Genomic DNA, 20,326 nt, shown 5'->3' with positions numbered 1-20,326 from the left:
ACCAGGAAGTAGAAACTGTAAGTGAACACAAATTTTGGAAAGTGCATGAGTGTGGGAAGACAGTGGTCGGAACGGCCCGGGGGGAAGCCTGGGGGGTCATCCCAGCCCCTCCATGAGTCACTAACTCCCAGAGTGAGAATAGCACCAAAAAACATTAAACACGCAGCAACAACGATTCTTAAGTAAGAAACAATAAGACTACGGAATTAGTGGTGAAAACAGCAATTAAATAAATGTCTCTTTTTTAAATCGTTGCCTAGGATGTCATTTCATTTAAAACTTACTGTGAATCCACAGTGTCAAGGATTTAGAAGGAGAGTTAGGATACATGAATATTGAAAACACTGCACGTCCTAAATAAACTTTATAGATGACATCAAAATCAAGTTTATAATTGTTTTCTTAACAGTCAAATAAAGTCCCCATAGTTAATTTCAGGACAATAATTCCAACATAATTCCAAGAAGTATGCTCGATCCCTGAGACTGATAAATGGATTCAGACCCCCTTGACTGTCACAGCTCTGGCTTACAGGTTAACATGTATGTATTAGGTTACATATAGCCCACGGACAGAAAACAGGTAAAAGTTTTAAGTTACCTGTTAACACTGATGAGTTGTATGTTAATGATCCCATACGATGGTCCCAAACCTTTGGACAGACACACGCTTCTTTAGAAGAGGTAAAAATTTTGCCATTATTGCTATAGTTTGAACTAATACTTCTACCAAATTACAAATTAATTTATGTGAATGGTTATCTAAAGGACAAAATAATAAGCATATAAATAATAAAACTACAGAAATACAATTAAAGATATCAGCATCATACATACAGGAGATAAACATTTCCAGAAATAACAACCTATAGGTTTGGAAGACCCAGACAAGAGAAGGTTGGACACATTTCCAGCACTTCATCAGCACTGCCCAGGAGAGGGGACAAGGTCACTGTCACCTGTATCCTGAAGAGAAAGGACCAGTTACTAAGCGACAGGCGCACCCTCCTGTTTTCCAAACATCAGCTCTAATTCTCACACCCCTTGAGGAGACGGAGGCCATCATTTCCATTTTCCAGATAAGAGAGGTCAGGCGAGCTCGGTTATTCTGTCAGCAGCAGTTGGTAAGTGGCGAGCTGGGGTTCTGGCCCCAGCAGCCTGCTCCAGAGCTTTTGCAAGTGCGAAATTTCAAGGTGACAGCAGAAGCATTTTACAATCTCTCTCCTCTCTCGCTCTCTCTGCAGATGCCTGTTAATCACCCCCAACTTTTCTTCAGCCACAACATAGGACATCCTCACTTTGTCAGTTAGAAAATACAGTGCACTGACTCGGAGGTGGATGGGAACTGAGCTTGCGTTTTGCGTTATTTCCTTCTTAAGCCTAATTTAGCTCTGAATGAATCTTCTGATATTGGAAAGTGGCCCTGCTGCTGGGCCCCCAGGATATACTGTGGAGGTAAATTAAGGTGCTAGCTCTCCAGGGCCCTGGATTCCGGGAGAAGGAGGGTTCCGTCACTGACTCAGCCCACCTGGAATGCCAGCTCACCAGAGGGTGCCATGAGCCCCGGCTCCCCACACCCGCCCAGCAAGCAGCCAAGACAGCAGGCCGAGTCCAGGACAGTCACCCCTCGGACGTTACACGCGTGGCAGTGACCACGAACCAGAAGCACAACACGAATCGTTCACACACTACCACAGTCTAATGCCCGTCCTGTACCTCGAAGCTTCTGTCCTCGGACACCGCGATGATGACACGTGCCTGCCAAGTGCAAAACCCGGCCGCGGTCACTGGGCCCGGCTAGGGTCGGCTAGGGTAGACCAGCTCTGGGGGAATTGGTGAGGGAAGACCAGGCACCGAGTGTTCTGGTGATTATTATTTTTATTAATAAGTTCTACGAATCTCACAGAAAATAGTTTCTGTTAAAATTAATTCTACTTTACATAATCCCCTGGTCCGAATTTGGAACTTCCCGTGCATAACGTGGAAGCTAAAGTTCAGGGGCTGAGCCGAGAGGGAAGCGCCGCGGTCCTGTGGCCCCAGGAGCAGCGACTGAAGAGATGAGACTGACCGAGGCCGACACCCCCGTCACGCCCTGAAGCAGCATCTGGGGCGCCCCACCTCCCCACGGCCCACACCCCACACACGCTGCCCCGCCGCACCCGCCGCCAGGCCGGCCCTGCAGAGGCGTCCGCACTCCATGCCAGGCTTATCATTTCGTCTTTCGGGAGCATCTGTCTTCCTTCAAACACTGTACGTGCTAAGTGTCCGCCTGTTCATCCTGGTTTACCTTCCCCTGACGTGAAGATGGTGTTTGTTAGGTTTGGGCGGTGACCTAGTGCTAAGCCAGTTAACCATCGAAAGGTGTCTGCACAAAACGTGTTAAATATTTACAGCTCAAATGCCAACGTGTCGCTCAACAAGCTCACAGCCCTGCCCTGATCCTAGGTCACCTCCACCATCTGACCTTTTGTTATGTGCGACCCTCAGCTTCACAATCTGGCCCAAAATTGCCTGAAGACAGAAACGTACACTCTGCACCGCAAACTGCCCGGCACACCTGAGGCCCCATGGCTTAACCATCAGTGAAGGTCTGGTGCGCTAACGTCCCTCCTACGCTAGGTTTTTCCGGTGGAAATGGCAAGAAAACGCCTTGCAGGCAACTAGCTTTGCTGACTGCATTCATCTGGCAAATGGAAGACAAGACACGACACCAGGCCCTGGAAGATCTGTCTCCAAGCTGCGTCTCGGGCAGGAGGTGAGTTCTGCTCTCCAGGCCCGGCGTCCGGCCAGTGCGTAGAGCCACCAAAGCACAGAACCCGCAGGAGGTGGCACACCTACTTAAACTTGTCCCAACTGAGAATTAAGGCAGAAGAGGCCAATTCTTGATGAAAAGCAAATTTTGCTAGAAGAGATAAAAGCACTACGCTTTCCAGGCCTTGAAGAGACCGCTCAAGTAGGAGCCGATCAGAGAAACACAGTTTACCACACATGTGCTCAGTGAGCCCTGGTGTCCAGACTTCCTGGAAAGGTTTCCTAATTTACATAGAACAGCAGTATCTGGGTCCAGTGCTTTCCAATCGCAAGATAAAGAAATGTTTTCATTCGTTGCCCCTCACATCTTTACAAAAACAGGTCCAGTTACAAACCCTGCTGAGAAGAGGCAGGTGAGGCCCAGCACCGGGAGCCGTGGGCGTCGTGCCGGGGAACTTCACGCGGTGTCGGGTCTTAGCTCAACGTCCAGTGTGAATACTTTGTTTCCAGCACACACCGCAGTAACATGATCGGTGGGACTAGGCCTTAAACACAGCACCTTTCCCAGGAGGGTGCCGAGGACGGCCCCTCGTGGAAGTCGCCCTGGAGGGAGTTGGGTCATTAGTGTAATGTCCGAGATGACCTCATGGGAGATGCTGAGAGCGTAACCCTCTATTCCAGGATTACGTGCAGAATGGCGTGAGCTTTGGTTTGATTTTGGCTCCTTGAGAGCATTAAAAACATTGAAAAGTTCTTCTGGAAACACGTGGAACACGGGCATTGTCTTTAGGGAAGACACTGCATCACGAGGATGACGGCGTGTCTTGCAGAAGGCCACGCGCACAGACTCCAGGTGAGCTGTGCATCCCGTCCTCCCTCCTCCCTGCATCCGCCGCGGCTCCACGCCTGGCCAGTGACCTGCTATGGCCCGTGGCAAGCAGGCAGAAGGGACGCTGTGCCCATCTGAGCAGAAAGGTACTCAAGGAGACAAGACCATTCGGTCAAAAAACAAGAGAAATAAGAAATGATGGAAAACACCCACAAGTCGTTTAGACCTTGAAACCAAACCAGAACTGATCCAGGTGTCAAAACTACTAGATAAGGACATTTAAACAGTCATTATAACTTCATTTCATATGTTCAAAAGGTTAAACAGAGGCTTAGAATATATTTTTAAAAGACCCAATTCTAACTTCAAGAGATGAAAACTAAAATGAAAGACGAAAAACACACTAAGTGGGATTAAAAGCAGATTAGACATTGCAGAAAGAGAAGTAGGTAGTCTAAATAGGCCTATATCTGTTAAAGAAAATGAATCAATAATTGATAACCTTCTGAAACAGAAAGCACCAGGCCAAGATGGGCTCACTGGTAAATTCTACTAAACATTTAAGAAAGAAATCAGACCAATTCTCCAAAACGTCTGTCAGAAAATAGAAGAAAAATAAGAGGAAACACTTCAGAAGAAACAGAGGGAATACCTCCTTACTCATTCTATGAAGCCAGTATTACCTGAATACCAAAACCAGACAAAGACATGACAAGAAAAGAAAATTACAGACCAATACCTCTCATGAACAGAGATGCAAAAATCAACAAAATATTAGCAAATCAAACTAAACAATGCACAAAATGAATTATAAACCATGACCAAATGGGATTTGTTCCATGTATGCAAGGCTGGTTCAACATTCAAAAGTCAACGAATCCACCATATCTACAGGCGAAAGAAGAAAAATCACACAAAAACATCAATAGAGGTAGAAAAAGCATTTTAAAAATCCAACAACAATTCGTGATAAAAAAAAAACTCTCAGTATACTAGTATCCAAGCATAATAAAGAATAGCTACAAAATATCAAAAGTTATCATATTTAAAGGTGAGAAACTAGAAGTTTTCCCACTAAGATCAGAAACAAGGCAAGGATGTCCCCCTCACCACTCCTTTCACCATCATACTGGAAGTCTTAGCTAATGCACTAAGACAAGAAAAGAAAAGGAATAGTGTCTGAGAAGGAAGAAGGAAAACTGCCTTTGTTCACAGATGTTTCCATGATTGTCTACGTAGAAAATCCAAAAGAATGAACAAAAAACTCCTGAAACTAAGCAATTTATAGCAAGTTTGCGGGACACAAAGTTAATATATACAGTTCTGTTGCTTTCCTCTATACTAGCGCTAAACAAGTGGACTTTGAAATTAAAAATACAGTGACACTTACGTTAGCAAAAATGTAATGTAATATGAAATAGGTACAAATCTAACAAAACATGCATAAGATCACCAAGAGGAAAATTATAAAGCTCTGCTGAGAGATATCAAAGAGGAACTAAATGAATGGAGAGATACTCCATGTTTGTGGACATGAAGACTCAACATTGTCAAGATGTCAGTTCTTCCCAACTTTATCTACAGATTCAATGCAATCCGAATGAAATCAACAAGCTTACTCTGAAGTTTACACGGAGAGGCAAAAGACCGAGAACAGCCGCATAATACTGTAAAATAACACAGTTGGAGGACTGACCTACCTGAGTTCAAAGCTACTCCAAAGCTCCACCAATCGAGACTGAGTGATGTTGGCAAAAGAAAAGACAAACACATCACTGGGAGAGAGCAGAGAGCCAGAAAGAGTCAACCGACCTTTAACAAAGGAACAAAGGCAATACAGCGGAGAACACTATACACTTCTAGAAGGTAACATAGGAGAAAATCTAGACGACTTGCGTTTGGCAACGGCTTTTTAGATAAGACACCAAAGACGTGAGTCACGAAAGTAAGAATTAATAAGCTGGACTTCGTTAGCATTAAAAAATTCTGCTCTGTGAAAGACACTATCAAGAGACTAAAAAGACAAACCACAGACTGGGAGAAAATATTTACAAAAGACATATATAATAAAGGACTGTTATGCAAAATATACAAAGACCTCTTAAGACACAACAAGAAAATAAACAACCCAATTTAAAAATGGGCCAAAGACCTTAACAGACACCCCACTAAAGAAGATACACAGATAGCAAGTAAACGTATGAAACTTTTCATCAGGGAAAGTCAAATTAAAACAGCAGTAAGATACTACTATCCACTTGTTAGAATGGCTAAAATTCAGAACACTGACAACACCAAATGCTGGCGAGGATGTGGAGCAACAAGAACGCTCATCCTTTGCTGGAGGGAACGCAGAGTGGTGTGGCCACCTTATTAGAGTTTCTTACAAAATGAAGCATACTCTCATCATACAACTCAGCAATCCTGCTCTTTGGTATTTACCAAAGGAGTTGAGAATTTATGTCCACACAAAAATTTGCACAGAAATTTATGTTTATAGCAGCTTTATTCATAATTTCCCAAACTTGAAAGCAACTAAGATGTCCTTTAGTAGGTGAATGAATGAATAAACTCTGGTCCATCCAGACAGCAGAGTGTGACTCAGTGCTAAAAAGAAATGAGCTATCAAGTCGCGGAGAGACACGGAGCAACCTTAACTACACATGACCAGAGAGAGGAGCCAATCCGTATGATCCCAACATACAACATTCCGGAAAAGGCAGAACTCTGGAGACAGTACAAGATCAGTGGTTGCCAGAAGCTGGGGTAGGGAGGCGCGAACAAGCAGAGCCCAGCGGAATTTCAGGCAGTGAAAACACCCTGCGTGGTGCTAGAGTGCTGGCTACATACCATTGTACACTTGTCCAAACCCACGAAATGTACCACACAGCGGGGGAACTCTAAGGCGAACGATGGACTTCGTGTGAAAACAATGTCAATGTCGGTTCATCGACTGTGACGGATGTACCATCTGGAGGATGCTGAGCACGGGGGAAAACACGCGTGTGTGGGCGCATATCACAGGGATATAGGAACTCTCTGTACTTTCCCCTCAATTTTGCCGTGAACCTAAAACTGCTCTTAAAAAATAATGGCCTCAGAATACAAAAAGCAAGTAAAAAGTAGAATCCAAAAAGAAATGTGTAGCCAAAATTCCACAGTAAGAAATATTACCAGGGATAAAGCATGTCACTTCATAATATTAATGGAGTCACTTCACCAAGAAGACATAAAGATACTGAACATTTACCTGCTTAATAACAGAGCTGCAAAATACATGGAGCAACACTGATAGAAGAGAAATAGACAAATTCACATTTAGAGTCATAGATTTCAATATGCCTCTCTCAATAACCGATAGAGCAGGTGGTCATAAATAGAAGGCTTGAAGAATGCTATCAACCAACTCGATCTAACTGACACAAGTGTTCATAGCAACTTTCTATAGACAAAAGTGAAAATAACCTGAACGTCCACCAACAGGAGAACGGATAAACAAATTAGAGCATATCCATACAATGGAATACTACTCAATAATTAAAAAAAGAACAAACTGTTGATACATGCAACAACGTAGATAAATCTCAACATAATTATTCTAAGTGGAAGAAGCCAGACAAAACGAGAAGCTGCCTGACTCCACTTACATAAAACTCTAGAAAATGCACACACACCAATACAAAGTTTATATTGAGATACATAAAGAACCGCTTCAAATCAACAGGAAAAAGACAGATAATTCAGTAGGAAACTGGCAAGAGATTGAACACATATATCACAAAAGGGAATGGCCAAATGGCCAACAAACGTGCACAAAGGAGTTAAACCTCATTAATCATCAGGGAATTGCAAATCATAATTAAGTACCACTACACCCACCAGAAGGGACAACATTCAAAGGACCAAGTGTAGGTGAGGACGTGGACCCACCATGTGAAGAAGGACAGGTTGGTACAACCACTTTGGAAATCTTAGCTTTAACTTTTAGACTAAATATATGCATTCCTTAAGACTCAGCAATTGTATATACGTGTGCGTCAAAAGACACATAAAAGAATGTAGCAATCAAAATATGGAAACCAACCAAACCTCCAATAATAGTAGAACGGATAAAGTGTGGTCTAGCCGTACAACGCAATACTGCACAGCAATGAAAACAAGCAATGTGGATAAATCTCATAAGCATAATGGCAAACCAACGAGACCAGCAAAAAAGAATGTGTAATGTGTGACACCGTTTATACAAAGTTCAAACAGGAGCAAAGCTACATGCTGGAAGTGGGGCCAGAGCCACCTCTGGGGACGAGACAAGGGAGCACCAGCTGAGGCAGAGCCTGGGCAGTGGCCGCCCCGCTGTGTTCACTTTGGTATTATCACTACAATGTGCACTTAACACCTGGGACACATTTTTCTAAGTATTTTATGCTCGATAGAAAAACAAGAGAGATCAAGCCAGAGATCGGAATGTAGGGTCAACTCATCAATGCAAATTGTGTTGAAGAAACACATAAAAACCTCTCTTAACTAAGTGGGAAAGAAATCAAAATACAGATTTCCCTTCAGCAATGATGAACAGCTTCCACTATTAGTAAAGTGTTTGCCAGCATAATTGAAAGTTAAAGAAAATTTCAAAGCAAATACAGTTTTGGTTTGCATATACTGTCATCACTATTCTCAAACCCCTGAAGCCCAAAATGAAGATTAAAGCTATCCCAATACCAAAAATGTTGATAGACTTGCTTTTTTATTTTTTACAATAAAACCTGTTTTTAGGAGTATTAAGATAATTATATTAGTCATGAAATAACCTTTAGAAAGAAAACTGATGTCTTTAAAACCCTATCAGTTTGATGTTAAAGATTCTGCAATAAACACAATAAACTCACTTACATGTTGTATTAAAAATCTACAATTAAAATAAGTTCAACTTGTCTTGACTGCGTTAAGAAGAACCTCTTCTTGATAATATTCTTACTCAAGAAGAAATTTTAAATGATTTTAAAGTATTTAAATTTATTTTTAAATAAAGTGATTCCAGTTTATTTCCTAAGTCAAAACTTAATATGCTTTGTTTTGTTAGCATTTTTCTCCTACAGCTGGTAACTGAATCCACAAAGGGCAAACTCACCCAAACAGCATCAGAGGAACAGAGCTTGACGGCAAATTTCTGTGACTTAACAAAAAACACGTATAACTTTTTAAATGCCTGGTGAGGAGGTTCCTTGGTGTCCCACACACAAAGTTCGTTTCCATCTAAGGGGAAAGCACAGGACTGCCCACTGCAGGCGAGCTGAAGGTGGGATGCGGACTTCTTGGAATCCACCAGGTATTTTTCCACGACTATGTCACCTGCGTGGTCATCATTCATGGAGAAAATCTCTTGTGGTTATTCCATCTTCAACCTGAAACACAAAGTACATATAAGCGGACTATGGGTATGGTATTTCATGCAGAGGACAGTCTGTTGTTTACTCGTAATTACCAGTATGACCACACACACGTCACATCTGGTGACTCGTCTTCCCTCCCCACCCCCAAGAAAAAGAAAATCACTGACACCCCGGAAGTTCCCTGTCATGACTGCTCACTGCTCCCACGGGCTTTCAAGTTAAGCAGACCTCGGTTCCAGCGCCACGGCTCCCACTGAGCAGACCTTGCTTCGACGCGGAGCGCCTGCTCCCCCACTGGGAACGGAGGGAACGCCGGCCACCCTCACAGAGGCCTCGCGAGGACCAAACGATGTTCCAGCACCGGCACCAAGAAGTGCTTTCAGAGAGCCGCGACCAAAATCGAAGACTGTTAGCAACGATTAAGATGCAAAGTTATGTTCTACACTGATGAACAAAGTCAGTGGTGAACTACAAAACAAATCCATACCCGTTGCGCATCTGGGACTCGTTCAACTAGTTCACAACATTCTAGGTCGTTAAAGTTGGTTATCTCGGCTTATACAACCACTGGTTCACTGGCTGTGTCTTATAAAGCATCAATCAGTGACACACAAACAGAAATGAAAACAGTCTCAGACCTGTCCCACTTCACAGTCAGTAACTCCGTAACGGCTACCAGGTTATACACACGCGGCAGTAGCCCCGGGTCACCCCTGATTCCGCACCGCCTCACGGGCACCAGACACACCTGAAGCCTCAGCTACAAAGTCGTGAGCAAAGCGCCTCGCCGTCCGGCCACCAAGCGGGTTGTTTAGATTCAAAGAACCCAGCCATGTGGTCACCATGCTGGCTGTGTGGACTCGGCCTGGACAGGCCTGATGGGGGAAGTGGTAGTTAGCACAGAATAAGACTCTGGACAGTCACCAGCAGAGATGGGGTGGGGCTAAGAAGTGGGGGCAGCTGATGCTCCCGAGGGGAGATCCTGGGAGGGTCGCTGCTCAACAGACCGCAGAGCAGGGCCCATCCTTATGCTCAGGTGACCCTGGGGAGCTAAGAACTGAGACAATCAGGGCTGCCCGTCTGGAAACACACATGTCAGTCTGGCCACAGCGCCGGGGGTCAGAGTTGAGAGGGGCTGGGTGGGGACGACGGGGCTAAAGCCAAGCCCAGGCCTGGGGTCTGGCCCAGAGAGCCTGGTCAGTAGCTCTGCAAGGACAACGGAAGGTCAGCCAACACCTCAGTTTCCACCCTCTCCTTCCCTTGCAGACCTTTCCTGTCCCCACATTTCTCTTAACTGCAAAACCGTTTTCCTAGTTTCCAAGTTTCCAGGCACAAAGCTTGAGTGAATATTAATTCCTTCCTTTTTTTGCCGTCATATCCAATCCATGCCCAGCCCTTTCTTTCTCCGTGGGGAATTTCAGATTTGTCCCTCAAACACCCAGCGAGTGAGGGGTCGTGCCAATCCTAAAAGTATAATCTGCTGCAGACACCTGGTGGGTTACCTGCTAAAATTGCAGTGATTCTCTCTTTCGGGGGCCAGAATCCCATTAGCACAGAAGCAAAGAACACGGAAGCCGAGGGCAAGCGGGATGCTGCCGTGGGGTGTGGAGCAGAGGATGCGCTGTGTAGAGAACAGCAGGACTGGGTCTGGGCCACTGGGTCCCAGCATTTGGTTCTACTCCTTCTGTCTTGGATCCGGTGGAGTTTCCCTTCGTCTAGGCTATTCTGTTATTTCCAACCAGAGAGCCCTAAATAATGGACTATCTGATTTCATTCCAACTGTGAAAAGAAACAGCACACAATCTGAGACAGCGGGAGCGCAGGACCTCAGCGGTGGGAAGTTCACTGCCAGAGAGGACCGGCCGAGGGGCCTCAGGCCGGGGCTCCCACGCAGCACGCACCCGCAGGACGAGGAATGTACAGATCTAGACTCCCCAGGCCACTTCATGGAGGGTGACCCCCCAGCATACACCTCCTGGGTCAATGGGTGGGGCTGTAATCACCTCCCAGCCTGCAGGTGCAGGGGTCGCGATTTAACAAGACAAAGGAGACAAACAAAAACATGCTACCTAGGAAACTCTGTTGGAAATAACTCCAAAGAAGGCAGGAAGCACTTCCAATAGGAGGTGGATAGAAGGCCTATTTTAGCACCTGTAAGGCCAGACACCAGGCCCAGTCAGGCCTTGTGCGCTCCCCGATCTCCCCAGGACACACATTCTCTGTAGTAATAAATCAGAGACTTTGAAAGACTTGAGAAGCCTGCGATGTTTGGAGAAAACAAAAACAAAAATAAAATGTGTTGAATATTTTAAAGCACATTCTTCTCTAATTTACAAATTGGTTTTACTTACTTATTTTACATTTTCCAAGGTACAGCAGAGAGCTTCATATAAAAAATAGCTAAATGTTTCAAAGCTACCATGATTTGCTTTGCAAGTTTTATAATTGTAAAGTACCCAGTGCCTAGCACTGCTGGCACGTGGAAATGATGGGTGTACGTGTCCCCTGTGGATGAAAGGAAGTTACTGTGCCTCCTTCCGCTGTGTTTTGAAAGCATAAACATTTCAAGAAACACATGAAATAATATATCAAAAGTCACAATTGTTTCAAAGTTTTTAAGAATCCACCCATCAAACTGTGATAAACTGTATTGTATTTGTCTTATTTCAACTGTCTTAATCTCTTCTGTAATTCCTATAGAGTTTAGCACCATGATTTGCAAATAGTACTTTCATAGATATTAACATGCAGATTTGTGTTTATCGATAATACATTATACCACTTAAATCTTACAATAACCCTTTAAAATGGTTATATTTTTTCCCATTTTCCAGAGAACAAAATCAGAAAGATTAAAAGTGTTAAGACTAGTCAGTGGAATCGCCACACCTACACTTTCTGACTCGTGGTGGGTGGCACCTCCACCAGGTGCTTTTATGTAACCTCACAGCCCATCTGGTCCCAGAAAGCACTGCCTCAGCAGAGAAGGAAACACACTGAGGGGAGAAGCGTGCGTTTGTGGTCTGCCACTCAGGGCCACCTCAGTGGCTTGGCATCTACGCCCACGGCGGCAGGTGACCATGCCCGGAGCTGCCACCTCCAAACCTACTCACCCTAGTTATTCTGACTTGAGCCCCAAGAGGATTCGCCAACCCTTGGGACCAAATGCACGGTTTGGGCTGGTCTCTCCCAGGACATAGATGTGGCTTTCCTTTGCACTGAGTTGCAGCCCATCCCAACTAATTCTAACCAACAGGCTGAGCAGAGCCCAGGACAGAACTCTGGACAGACAGCTGAGCTGGGATACAATATGAAGGAATATCACCCTGAGTGTAAGAAACAGACCATTTTAATTTTCAGGGACTAGACAAACACTTGGGAAATAATAGCAAAAACAACTGAATTTCAGAAGGATTGCAGGTTACCAAACACAATTAAAAAATAAAAAACGACGAAGGGTTCAAGATGGCGGAGTAGAAGGACGTGCGCTCACTCCCTCTTGCGAGAGCACTGGAATCACAACTGCTGAACAGTCACCGACAGGAAGACGCTGGAACTCCCCAGGAAAGATACCCCACATCCAAAGACAAAGGGGAAGCCGCAGTGAGACGGTAGGAGGGGCGCAATCACAGTAAAATCAAATCCCATAACTGCTGGGTGGGTGACAGACACTGGAGAACAATTATACCACAGGAGTCCACCCACTGGAGTGAAGGTTCTGAGCCCCACGTCAGGCTCCCCAACCTGGGGGTCCGGCAACGGGCGGAGGAATTCCTAGAAAATCAGACTTTGAAGGCTAGCGGGATTTGATTGCAGGACTTCGACAGGACTGGGGGAAACAAAGACTCCACTCTTGGCGGGCACACACAAAGCAGTGTGTGCATCGGGACCCAGGGAAGGAGCAGTGATCCCACAGGAGACTGAACCAGACCTACCTGCTGGTGTTGGAGGGTCTCCTGCAGAGGCGGGGGGTGGCTGTGTCTCACCATGAGGACAAGGACACTGGCAGCAGAAATTCTGGGAAGTACTCCTCCCAGAGTCGCCATTAGCCCCACCAAAGAGCCAGGTAGGAGCAGTGTTGGGTCGCCTCAGGCCAAACAACCAAAAGGGAGGGAACCCAGCCCCACCCATCAGCAGACAAGCGGATTAAAGTTTTACTGAGCTCTGCCCACCAGAGCTACAGTCAGCTCTACCCACCACCAGTCCCTCCCATCAGGAAACTTACACAAGCCTCTTAGATAGCCTCATCCACCAGAGGGCAAACAGCAGAAGCAAGAAGAACTACAATCCTGCAGCCTGTGGAACAAAAACCACATTCACAGAAAGATAGACAAGATGAAAAGGCAGAGGGCTACATACCAGATGAAGGAACAAGATAAAACAGAAATATAGATCAATGGAACAGGATAGAAAGGTAGTTATCTATGTATATGTTCCTATTATCATTTTCTTAATTGTTTTGGGTTTGTTTTTGTAGGTCTTTTCCTTCTCTTGAGTTTCCTGCCTAGAGAAGTTCCTTTAGCATTTGTTGTAGAGCTGGTTTGGTGGTGCTAAATTCTCTTAACTTTTGCTTGTATGTAAAGTTTTTAATTTCTCCATCAAATCTGAATGAGCTCTTTGCTGGGTAGAGTAATCTTGGATGTAGGTTCTTCCCTTTCATCACTTTAAATACGTCCTGCCACTCCCTTCTGGCTTTCAGAGTTTCTGCTGAAAGATCAGCTGTTAACCTCATGCGTATTCCCTTGTATGTTATTTGTTGCTTTTCGCTTGCTTTTAATATTTTTTCTTTGTATTTAATTTTTATGGTTTATTAATATGTATCTTGGTGTGTTTCTCTTTGGGTTTATCCTATATGGTACTCTGTACGCTTCCTGAACTTAACTATTTCCTTTCTCCCCTGTTAGGGAAGTTTTTGACTATAATCTCTTCAAATATTTTCCCAGACCCTTTCTTTTTCTCTTCTTCTTCTGGGACCCCTATAGTTTGAATGTTGGTGTGTTGAACGTTGTCCCAGAGGCTCTGAGAGTGTCCTCAGATCTCTTCATTCTTTATTCTTTACTCTGCCCCCTGGCACTTATTTCCACCATTTTACCTTCCAGCTCACTTATCCGTTCTTCTGCCTCAGTTATTCTGCTATTGGTTCCTTCTAGAGTATTTTTAATTTCAGTAATTGTGTTGTTCATCACTGTTCGTTTGCTCCTTAGCTCTTCTAGATCCTTGTTAAATGTTTCTTGTATTTTCTGCATTCTGTTTCTGAGATTTTGGATCATCTTTACTATCATTACTCTGAATTCTTTTTCAGGTAGCTTGCCTATTTCATCTTTATTTATGTGGTCTTGTAGGTTTTTACCTTCCTCCTTCGTCTGTAACATATTTTCCTGTCATTTTTTTTTTTTTCTGACGGGTGGGGCTGTATTCCTGTCTTACTGGTTGTTTGGCCTGAGACGTCCAGCACTGGAGTTTGCAGGCAGTTGGATAGAGCCGGGTCTTGGTGCTGAGATGAGGACCTCTGGGAGGCCTCACATCAATTAATATTCCCTGGGGTCTGAGGTTCTCTTGTCAGTCCAGCAGTTTGGACTCGGAGCTCCCACCACAGGCACTCGGGCCTGACCTCTGGTCTGGGAACTGAGATCCCACAAGCTTTGTGGAAAGAAAGAAGAGAGAGAAAGAGAGGGAGGGTGGGAGGGAGAGAGAGAGAGAGAGAAAGAGAGAAAGAAAAAGAAAGAAAGAAAGAAGGAAAGAAGCAGTACAATATCAAAGAATAGAAAACAAAATAAACTTAGAAAGATAAAAAATATATTAGGAAAAATAAAACTATAATTGAAACAACCAGTCGCTCGGGGTTCCTCCCATCCCCTTTGGTGTCCGTGGTCCCCCATCAGTGCCTGGTAGGTGCCCTGGCTGTGCAGAGACGCGAATTCTGCGGCCTCCTAGTACGCCTTCTCCTGCTAGTTTTTCACCAAAAAACCCCTTCCACTTTCTCCCGACAGCCAAACCACATTCCCCGGCCTCTCTGGAAGTCACACAACCCAGCTGAATGCAGGGAGAAGCTGCAGCCCTACACACAGGCTCGGCCCCACCGGCACGAGCCTCCGTCCACCGGAACATCAAGAGAGGGCGCTTAGAGGAAAGCACCTGGTCACCTGAGCTGCTACCCAGTAGGGTTCACCTGACCAGCAGCACTGGGCTGGGGTGGTGAAAAGCAGGAAACGAACTTCTACTGTGTCAGGCACTGAAACGTGAGATTATTTGCAAAAGCCTGCCCAGACGCACCAGAACACGGTATGCAGGTGGTCCACGGCGACGGAGCATCTGGTTAAACTCCACTTTGTAATGACCCGGAAGGCAGACCCCTCTCTCTGATCCTGTAGCCCTCAAGGAAATGATGGGAAAGAACCAGCATTGGTAGCCCACACTTAAAGTTGGCTCAAGCAAGCAGAAACGAGTGGAAACAGAAAGTATCCAGAAGCCTGGGGGCTTCAGGGAGGCAAACTGGAATGGGTTGCCCCTCAAAGCTCCCAAGAGACCAGGGACCATCTAGACTCAGCCTTCCCGGGAAGGTCAGGGTCAAGGATGGTTACCTCCCCACTCAAGCCTTTAGTTCCACATAACCTCCAGGTCTCAGCCATTCAGTTTCAAGAGACACAAGAGAGCAAGTACGCACAAAGAAAAGAAAAAGTCGGGCTTGAACAGCACACCCGGCGGGACTGAGGTAGAGCTGCCGGCTGGCAGGCGGAGCTGACAGGACGAACAGAGCCAGGAGCCCACGTGCTCCTGGGAGAGCCAGGAGGCCAGAGAAAGGGCACAGCAGGCACGACGGCTGACTGCTTAGGACTGAGCGTCTCCGGGCCCCCATCTTCACGGCTGCAGGAGGGGGACCACGGCAGCCCCCTCCTCACAGACCACTTTACACGAGGCCATGGAGGGGAAGGTCTGTGGGGAGGACCAAAGGCTTCAGAAAACAGCCGTCCGGTCCCCAGGCAGCAGAGTCAGGGTCCACTTGGGAAACTCCTCCAACACCCACTCCACCTGATTTCAGCACTGCTATGGACCTGTCTCCCTTAGGAAGGGGAGTCTCTGGAGGGGGAGCAGTTCATGGGTCACTGGTTCCCTGAGGAACCACGTCCGGGGCTGACGAGGAGAGCAGTGCATGCTGAGAGTCCTCTGTGTCCCGCTGGACGCCCTGCCCAGGTTGTGCCCCGGGGAGATGGGTTCTGCTTGTGGGCTCAGAGCCGAAGCAGACTTCTGGCTTTAGTCTGATAACGGTGGCTGCCCCTGTTCCCCAAGCCATTCCCTTCCCTTCTGGAAACTACAAGACCCAGCTTCCTTGGAGCTAAGTGCCACCACGTGGTTGAGTTCTGGCCAGGGCAGCAGGGGCAGGGAGTATGTGGGATAAGTAATGCAGGCCACCTACAAGCCCAGCCCAGAAAACCCTCCCACCTGACTCTCTTCCCTCCCTCCCCGCCCCCCCCACACCCCCACCCCCCCCCCCACCCCCCGCCAGCTAGATGGAGAGGCCTTGGAGGGTGGAGAGATGCTGAGGAGTGGCATCCGGCCTGAACAGCCACAAGGACCCTGTGGGCAGGAAGCAGGCTATTATCTGTCAGGGTCCTTTGCTTCTGCACTAGTCTACCCACACCGACAGAAATCCTTTAACCTTTTTCATGTACAAAAGCAATACAATGCAAAATATTTAAACAATGCAAAAATAATAGAGTTGGCCTTTCCCTCCCTACCTCCCCTCCTTGCTGTGTCTTCCCCGGGGAAAATCAATGTAAGAGTCCAGTATGCGCATCACAGGAACAAGCCTGAGAGGGCACACTACAGTTCGTTTCTAATGAGGTTCTCGTGTATCTCAGGCTACAGAAGCACCTTAGGAAAATCTGGAGACAGTGGCTGCTAGAGAGACCATTGTTTTAAAGTTAAGTCAGTAACTCCCAGACAGCTAGAGGCTGTATGTTCAAGACCCTTCCACTGATACAGCAGAGCATGTAAGCTGCATGCAATTAGAAAATCCAGACTAGAAAAAAAACAAGGGCACCACTGTTAAAACCTTGCGCGTCTCCTTCTGTTTTATTTTCCTTTGTATAAATGTGTATATGTATCTTTTTTAGAAAGAGAAAACTACTCCACTTTGAGTAAAAAAGATCATAATCTTTCTCTTTTAGCAGCTAAGCCAGCCAGAGATGTGCCAATTTATTCTTGAGTTAGGAAAACACAGTGTGGTAGTCAGACAGCAGGTTGAGTGCCCACAGGCACCATAATTAAAGTACCCTTAATGGCTTACTTTGTAGCAAAAGAAAATATAAAGTTCTACACGTTCGCCAGAACCAGAGACAGGCTCTAATTCTAGCTCCTTCGAGGACAGAACTAGTGTAAAAATGGAGCAATGGCTGATCACGGAGGTATGGGAACACTACCAAATTACACTCAGGCATTCCCGTGACTTTTAAGTCCTTTCCTAAGTTATTAAACACTTTAAAAGGTATTACTACTCTTTATATTTAGCTGCTTTCATTAAAAATAAAACTGATATACTCTTTCTGTTGGTCAGGCTGAGTAAAGCCTGATTTTACAAACCTGTGGTTCTTGAAACACAAATTCTGTACTTCTATGCCACGTGAATGAAGAAAGTTGTCTGCCATATCAGTAAACACAGGATGTTACAGCCATCAAACCATCACATTACAGCATCCCAACGGTGCACCCTGAGGGGACTCAGGATGAGAAAACACAGGATACTGGCCCCAGATAGCTGAAGTGCATATCAAAGGAAGGATTTCAGTGAGCCCAGACTCCTGCATCTTCCCATACATAGAAAAGCGCTGAATTCCTTAACTTGAGATATCCGGTTTTCTCTAATTAACAGTAATCTTTTGATGTTCCAACTACCTGGTCTTTGTTACAAAAATTCCTACATATCCTGGCTTCCCCCTTGCCTCTTCGTAGCCATCCCTCAGAGCTATCTGAGAATCCTGTCTCCTGAGCTTGAAGTCCTCAGAATGTCCACCGAATAAAACATAACTCTCAGCTTTTAGGTTGTGCATTTTTTTCAGGCCACACCACCATGACTTGCTAGGCAAGCACAAATCACTGACTACTAATAGCAGTAATGATGCTAAAGTTTTAAAGTCAATCTTTTCCAATGATTTAAAACAGATCCAGATGTATCTCTATAACCTACACACTTCCTTGTATTCCAGTCTGATATGCTTTCTTGACAGGAAAATGTTAAACTCGGAACAGCTCCGGTTCAGCGGGTGTCACAGGTAACCAGATACTTCTTGCAGGAGGAAGTGTTGAGGTCCACTAGTGCCATCTCATCATCAACCCAAACCAGTAACTACCCACCTGGATACAATTTCTCCTAACTTCAGGCAAACCAACCCCCCCAAAATAATCAGCCTTAAGTCTGTCATGTCTCTTTTACATGCCCAAAGGTGAAAGCAAATGTAACTATTCAATGCGGCAACAGACATATTCTTTCACCCAACACATGACAATCTCCTTAGCAACATGACGAACCCACCTCTTGTAGCTGCTTGGCAGAGTTCAGGTTCTGTAGAAAGGAGCACAAGGGTCACTGCCTGTTTTTAATATTTACACTCCACCTGTTTCCACAAAAGTGATCCATTAAGTTCTAAAATGAAACACAGGAATTGGAATCAACACGAAAGTGTGATACTAAAATGCACATAATCTTTCTTGGGAGAATCTTTTCCAATGGCCAACAGGCGTCCATTAACACCATATTCCAAATTAACAAAATAAATGCTGAATATGAATACAACTTCAGTCTGAAGCCTCTCCTAGGAGCATTTCGAGAAGTAACACAGTTAAGAGAAAGAGAGAACAGGTAACAGGCGCCCGGACAACGGTCCCTCGGGCGCACCTGTTTCTCACCTGGGGACCCTCTGGGACCTGACGCTGAACTCGCCAAGTGGACGCGCATTCCAGGTGAGCACCCTGCGGCGTAGGGCCAGCGCCCCGCCCCCGTCGCCCTGGTTACGAGCCCCCGCCGCTCGGCGCCCTCACCACCTCGCCGCCCTCACCACCTCGCCATTCTCGCGAGAACCCGGAGTCTACGCGCTACCTCATTTCCGGGCTTTGCCTCACTTCCGGGCGCCGGCCAACTACCGGCTTTCCTCACTTTCGGGCGCCGTGCCACCTCCGGACACCTTATTTCCGGGCGCGCCTCACTTCCGGCTCCTCCAGCCCGGCCGCCCGGTCCTCATGCTCCCGGCGCGGCGCCTGCGGGGAGTGGAGGTGAGTCCAGGGGCGGATACCGGACCTGCCGCCCGCGCCCACCCCGGCGGACCCTCCGCCCGACCCCGCGCCCGGTGGGTCCCCGGCCCACTCCCCTCCTCTGCCCCTCCCGCCCCGCCTTCGCGCGCGTCCTCCTCCCCGCGGGTCCCCTCCCCGGGCCGGGGGCGGGGCGGGGGCAGCGCGGGGCGGGCCGCCGAGGTGGCCGGGACCCGCCCGCAGTCTGCGGCTCCGGACGCGCTCAGCGTGTCCTCCCGCTGTCGTGTGTCCGCAGGACAAGTCACAGATGAGGAAGGCACCGCACTAGGCGCCCCAGTCATGGCAGCTCCGTGGAAGAGCGCTCTGCTGCTGCTTCTGGCATCTCAGGCTGTCTCCTCGTTGAACGCCTCTGACGAGGAGGAAGTTCCAGAAGAGTGGATCCTTCTGCACGTTGTTCAGGGTCAGATAGGAGCTGGGAATTACAGCTATTTGAGGTTAAATCATGAGGGAAAGATAGTTCTTAAGATGCAGAGCTTGAAAGGTGATGCGGACCTGTATGTATCCGATAGCACCCTGCACCCGAGCTTTGACGACTACGAGTTACAGTCTGTCACTTGTGGCCAGGACGTGGTTTTCATACCAGCGCACTTCCAGCGCCCCGTGGGAATAGGGATTTATGGACATCCGTCTCACCACGAGAGTGAATTTGAAATGAAAGTGTATTATGATACAACGATCGAACAGCACCCCTTTGGTGAGACTGCTTATTCAGACGGTACAGATACGAGTCGGAAGCAGGCTTATGCTCCAGAAGATGCGTCTCAGGAAGAGGAGTCTGTTCTTTGGACGATATTAATTAGTATTTTGAAATTGGTACTTGAGATTCTTTTCTGATTCTTTGAACATACTGTGGAGTATAGTGCCCTTAATCTGTGAAGCTGAGTGCAGTTCGCTGTGAACCCAGCTACTTGTACCTGGTTGGAATTCTGGTTACCTTTCCTAGATGGGGGATGGAAAAATAAAGCCATACAGTTTTGTTACCTCAGTCACCCCAGAAGTATGAAAAGCATCAAGCACGACATTTATTTTCTTTCTAAACATCAAAATTCCTGTAG

General features: G+C 46.4%; 1 protein-coding gene across 1 annotated transcript; it reads left to right on the top strand.

Annotated features, from left to right (window-relative positions):
- Nucleotides 1-19,550: 19,550 nt before the first annotated feature.
- C12H6orf120 (chromosome 12 C6orf120 homolog) lies at nt 19,551-20,105 on the top strand. The gene has a single exon (XM_065889180.1). It carries the CDS (start codon nt 19,551-19,553, stop codon nt 20,103-20,105), a length of 555 nt encoding a protein of 184 aa, XP_065745252.1.
- The last annotated feature ends 221 nt before the right edge of the window (nt 20,106-20,326 follow it).

This window comes from Phocoena phocoena, chromosome 12, assembly GCF_963924675.1.
Source record: "Phocoena phocoena chromosome 12, mPhoPho1.1, whole genome shotgun sequence".
Taxonomy (NCBI): Eukaryota; Metazoa; Chordata; class Mammalia; order Artiodactyla; family Phocoenidae; genus Phocoena; species Phocoena phocoena.
This window is presented reverse-complemented; position numbering and strand designations above follow the sequence as displayed.